General features: G+C 39.3%; 1 protein-coding gene across 1 annotated transcript; it reads right to left on the bottom strand.

Moving 5' to 3' along the window:
* Positions 1-3796: 3796 nt before the first annotated feature.
* Positions 3797-4682, bottom strand: LOC107802813 (uncharacterized). Its single transcript, XM_016626391.1, has 4 exons — positions 4554-4682; positions 4379-4452; positions 4144-4270; positions 3797-4072 (listed from the first exon to the last, which is right to left on the bottom strand). Exons 1-4 carry the CDS (start codon positions 4680-4682, stop codon positions 3797-3799), a joined length of 606 nt encoding a protein of 201 aa, XP_016481877.1.
* Between the last annotated feature and the right edge of the window lie 640 nt (positions 4683-5322).

Raw genomic sequence — 5322 nt, 5'->3', positions numbered from 1 at the left:
GTGGGAACCACTTACCTTGACATAGATGACAAAAATCTCCCTTCCAAGAGCTCCAAAAATCGCCCAACTAAATGAAAAATGGAGGAAAAATGGCCAAACCCTGTCTCTAAAACAATCTGCCCAGGCCAGGCCCTTCTTCGCGTTCACGACCTCCGTCTCGCATTCGCGAAGGCCAAAATCCCAGCTTCCTCAAGTTCCTCTTCGCGTTCGCGGTACCACACCCACGTTCGCGAAGGCTAAGCACTTCCAGGCCTAGCTCCATTCCTTCTTTGTGTTCGCGACCACTGCGTCGTGTTCGCGAAAGCTTGACCAGTTCTTGCCTCGCGTTCGCGTTACACACTTCGCGTTCGCAAAGGCCAACGACCTTGGACCCATCTTCTCCTTTCTTCTTCACGTTCGCGTCGCCTTGGTCGCATTCGCAAAGGCTTGCCCAGCTCATGCCTCACGTATGCGTCCAGTGCTTCGCGTTTGCGAAGTCCAAATCCAGCACCCCCAAAATTTCTTCTTCGCGAACGCGTGACTTCCTTCGCGTTTGCGATTAAGGAAACCAGATACCAACAACAGTAGTCCAAAACAACACGAAATAATCTGAAACCACCCCGAAACACACCCGAAGCCTCGGGACCCCGTCCAATCATACCAACCAATCCCATAACATAACACAAACTTGATCGAGAACTTAAATCGCATCAAACAACATCAAAATCATGAATCGCACCCCAATTCAAACTTAATGAACTTTGAAACTTCAACTTCTACAATCGATGCCGAAACCTACCATATCACGTCCGATTGTCCTCAAATTTTGCACACAAGTCACATTTGACATTACGAACCTACTCCAACTTCCAGAATCAAAATCTGACCCTGATATAAAAAAGTCCACTTCCGGTCAAACTTCCCAAAAACCTTCAAATTTCTAACTTTAGCCAAATGGCCCCAAAATGACCTCCGGACCTCCGAATCCATTTCCGGGTGCGCTCCCAACACTAGAATCACCATACGGAGCTATTCCCAGGCTCGGAATTCCAAACAGACATTGATAACATTGAAATGCACTTCAACTCTAATTTATGAAATTCTTCCAAAATGCCAACTTCCACAATAGGTGCCGAAATGCTCCTGGGTCATCCAAAACTCGATCCGGACATACACCCAAGTCTGAATTCATCATACAAACCTGTTGGAACCTTCAAATCTTAATTTCGAGATCGTTTACTCAAAAATCCAACCTTAGTCAATTCTTCCAACTTAAAGCTTCCGAAATGAGAATTTTCTTTTCAAATCAACTCTGAACTTCCAAAATTTTAATTCCGACCATGCGTACTAGTCATAATACCTGAAATGAAGTTGCTCAGGGTCTCAAACTGCTGAACGATGCGCTAAATCTCAAAACGACTGGCCGGGTCGTTACAATTCAAGAGCTCTATGATGGAACAAAAGAAGTTACTAATTTTGATTTTTTATATTGTCTCTTTGCTGATAGTGGACCAATAAACTTTGATGAAGCTATTACAGACAAAAGGTGGAGACAAGCCATGGAGGAGGAGATCGAGTCAACAGAGAAGAACAACACTTGGGACTTAACAACTCTTCCCAAGGGTCATCGTGCAATTGGAGTAAAATGGGTATACAAGACAAAGAAGAATTCTGATGGAGATGTGGAGAGATACAAGGCACGACTTGTGGCTAAAGGCTACAAGAAAAGGCAAGGCATTGACTATGAAAAAGTTTATGTACCTGTTGCTCGCATGGAGACGATTCGTTTGCTGATCTCTTTGGCGGCGCAAATGAAGGGGAAAATCCATCAACTAGACGTCAAGTCAGCCTTTTTGAATGGATATCTTGAAGAATAAGTCTATGTTGAACAACCATTGGGCTTCGTGGTCAAAAACCATGAAGATAAAGTGTTGCAGTTGAAGAAAGCTTTATATGGATTAAAGCAAGCCCCACGAGCATGGAATAGTTGCATCGATAAGTATTTTCAAGACAATGGGTTTACTCGTTGTCTCCATGAATATGCTCTTTACTTTAAAGTTAATACTAATGGAGATATCTTGCTTGTTTGTCTTTATGTTGATGATCTTATTTTCACGGGTAATAACCCAAGTTTGTTTGAAGCTTTTAAGAAAGATATGTCCCGTGAGTTCGAGATGACAGATGTAGGGCTCTTGTCATACTACCTGGGCCTAGAAGTGAAGCAGATGGAAGATGGAATTTTCAACTCTCAAGAAAGCTAAACGAAGGAGATCTTGAAGAAGTTCAACATGCTAGATTGCAACCCCGTGAACACACTGATGGAGAGTGGGACAAAATTGTCCAAGTTTGATAAAGGAGAAAATGTTGATCACACATTTTTCAAAAGTTTTGTGGGAAGTTTGAGGTATTTGACTTGTACCAGGCTAGATATACTCTTTGCAGTTGGAGTAGTAAGCCACTTCATGGAAGCTCCTACCTCCACCCATTTGAAAGTCACTAGAAGAATTCTTCGTTATCTAAAAAGTACGATTGACTTTGGGCTATTTTATTCTTCTTCTAGTGATTTCAACTTATGGGATTTTGGGATAGTGAGTATGCGGGAGATATTGATAATAGAAAAAATACAACTGGTTTTGTGTTTTTCTTGGGTGATTCTGTTATTTCTTGAAGTTCAAAGAAATAATCTATTGTTACTCTCTCAACTTGTGAAGATGAATATATAGAAGCAACATCTTGTACATGTCATGCTATTTGGCTGAGAAGATTGTTGAAGGAGCTCAATTTATCACAAATTGAAGCTACAGATATTTGTATTGACAACAAATACGCACAGACACTTGCCAAGAATCCGGTGTATCATTATTGAAGCAAGCATATAGATACAAGGTATCACTTCATTAGAGAATGCATTGCCAAGAAGGAAGTCAAACTCAAATATGTGAAGTCTCATGATCAGGCTGCAGATATCTTCACAAAGCCTCTCAAGTTCGAAGATATTCATAGGTTGAGATCAAAACTTAGAATGACCAAGAAAATTCAAAATTAAGGGAGATATTTGTGGGACCAATCCCTAAATAAAATAAATAATTAGAAAAGAGGAAAAGGAAAAGAAATATATGTGATTGGTCGAAACAAAGAAGAGTGGGTTGCTAGAAAAGAAAGAAATTTGATTGGTTGTAATAAAGAAAAATAGGTTGCTGTAAACTTGGACGGTTGTAACCAATTTGCAATCTTGCAAATTGGCAAGTAGACAACAGAATAGATATTTTGGTGAGCATTCGTTCAACTATAAATAGGGGATGATGTTGCGTCATTTAAACACACCAAAAACAAAGAGAAGCTAAGCAGAAAGCAAAGCAGTGAGAGTAATCCACAGATTATTGTCTGTGAGATAAATAGTGAGTGGCAGTATTATTGTAGTAAGGTATTTTAAAATAAAGAGTGTTATTTCTTTTAAAGTTGTAGTAGTCTCTTGACACTACTAAGTTGTAATATTATAGTGGTAATATTACTCCGTACTGGTATTATATTTTACCCCGTTAAAAGATTTGATATTATTGTTACTCTTTTGTGTTATTATCATTTGCCATAAATATTATTCCTGGGCGGGATATATTAATTTTTCACAACAGATATCACTCTGCACAGAGGTTTATGAACCATAACAATATCATCCTCGCATTTTATTAATACAATCCAAAGATATCTATACTGTAATTCTGAGGATGGAAAAATGAGTAGGAGTCTGTTTCGGTGATAAGGGCAAGAGAATTTCAACGGACTTTAGCAGTATTCTCAGCTTTGACATCATCTGTCATTAACTATCGGAGAGCTTGTCTGCTATTTTTGGTCTTTTTGAATTCTGGTTCTCTTCTTCCATGGCCTTCAATTTGTTCTTAATTGCAGCTATTTTGGCAGTCTTGCTCATTTGCGCTGAAGAGCCAGCAACAAAGTTTGATTTACTCGTTTCACCACCAGCTCCAAAAGAGCTTTCAGCCTCTTTCATAAAATATTTCTCGCTGGCAAGCCTAACAACCAAAGGTCGCCCACAGACTAATTTTTCATGCATCTTGTCCTTGGCCAATACAGCTTCCTACATGCTCACTTTAAACATAGAAATCAAAACCTACTCTCATTGAAAGCAATTGAGATTCTGCAACTTACCTCTTTAGTGCTAAATTGGACAAAAGCATAATCACGTGGCTCCCCACGCTTAGGACCACGAATGTGCCACAGGAAGTCTTCAGCTACAATCTTCCCATAGGGGGAAAACATTTTAATAAGAGCAGCCCTGGTATAAAGAAATAATTAATTAATCAGGTGAAGCAAGTTCTCCGCAATATAAGTTACTAACGGTACAAGTTAACCAGGGAATTCAAATGCAGAGATCTATCCTTACTCCGATATTCTAAGATCAAGATTTTCGACATAAAGTCTGCTTTCAGACTTATCATCCAAAGAGTTAATAGGATCCTGTAATAACATTAAAAACAACCATTTGGCAGTTTCCAGAATTACTGTTACAAAAGAAACATTCTAGAGAAACTTATATGACTAAAGGCCTGCAGTTATACTTTTTTTCTGGAAATCTTTAGGTAGTGAATATTCTGTAGAACTTCTAAAAGCAGATGCTCTTTCAAAACAATGTCAACATTGTTTTGAAAATAGATATTTCTTTCACTTGCGGTGGTTAGACCGGCCATGTTATATGGGGTAGAGTGTTGGCCGGTTAAAAACTCACATATACAGAAGATGAAAGTAGAAGAAATGAGGATGTTGAGGTGGATGTGTGGGCACACTAGGATGGATAAGATTAGGAATAAAAATATTTGGGAGAAGGTGGGCGTGGCTCCTATATATGACAAGATGCGGGCAGCGAGACTTAGATGGTTTGGGCATGTGCGGAGGAGGAGCCCTGATGCCCCGGTAAGAAGGTGTGAGCGGTTGGCTTTGGCGGGAATGAGAAGAGGTAGAGGGTGGCCTGAGAAGTATTGGGGAGAGGTGATAAAATTTTACATGGACAAAAAATTCATGTGGCAGAGCGTGTGTCACACTCCCATGGATTATCAGCATCTAGGGGGGGTCAGAGGCTATGAAATTACCAAGTTCAGGGGGGAGGGGGCATTAAAGACCACATAAAATTTAAGGAGGAATTATACAAAAGTTGCCAAAGTAATGAAGTTCTAATGGTGTATTTTCTACAAAAAGAAAAAAATATTGTATATTTTTCTTTTCCTACAATGACTATTTATTTAAAGTATGCATTATGTTTTCAAGTCAAATTCGTAAAATATTTGGTTGAAATTTTGTTTTTAGCCAAAATATGGAGTTCCAACAACGTAT

This window comes from Nicotiana tabacum, chromosome 4, assembly GCF_000715075.1.
Source record: "Nicotiana tabacum cultivar K326 chromosome 4, ASM71507v2, whole genome shotgun sequence".
In the NCBI taxonomy this organism is placed as follows: Eukaryota; Viridiplantae; Streptophyta; class Magnoliopsida; order Solanales; family Solanaceae; genus Nicotiana; species Nicotiana tabacum.
Note: the sequence above shows the minus strand (reverse complement) of the source record. Positions and strands in the feature narration are given on the sequence as shown.

Excerpts from the sequence above, each read along its gene's own strand:
- LOC107802813 (XM_016626391.1), bottom strand. The coding sequence starts at position 4,682 with ATGGCCGGTCTAACCACCGCAAGTGAAAGAAATATCTATTTTCAAAAC. Across the intron at positions 4,271-4,378 it reads CTTGATCTTAGAATATCGGA|GGCTGCTCTTATTAAAATGT; the intron begins GTAAGGATAGAT and ends TCTTTATACCAG. Across the intron at positions 4,073-4,143 it reads TCCAATTTAGCACTAAAGAG|GAAGCTGTATTGGCCAAGGA; the intron begins GTAAGTTGCAGA and ends GTGAGCATGTAG.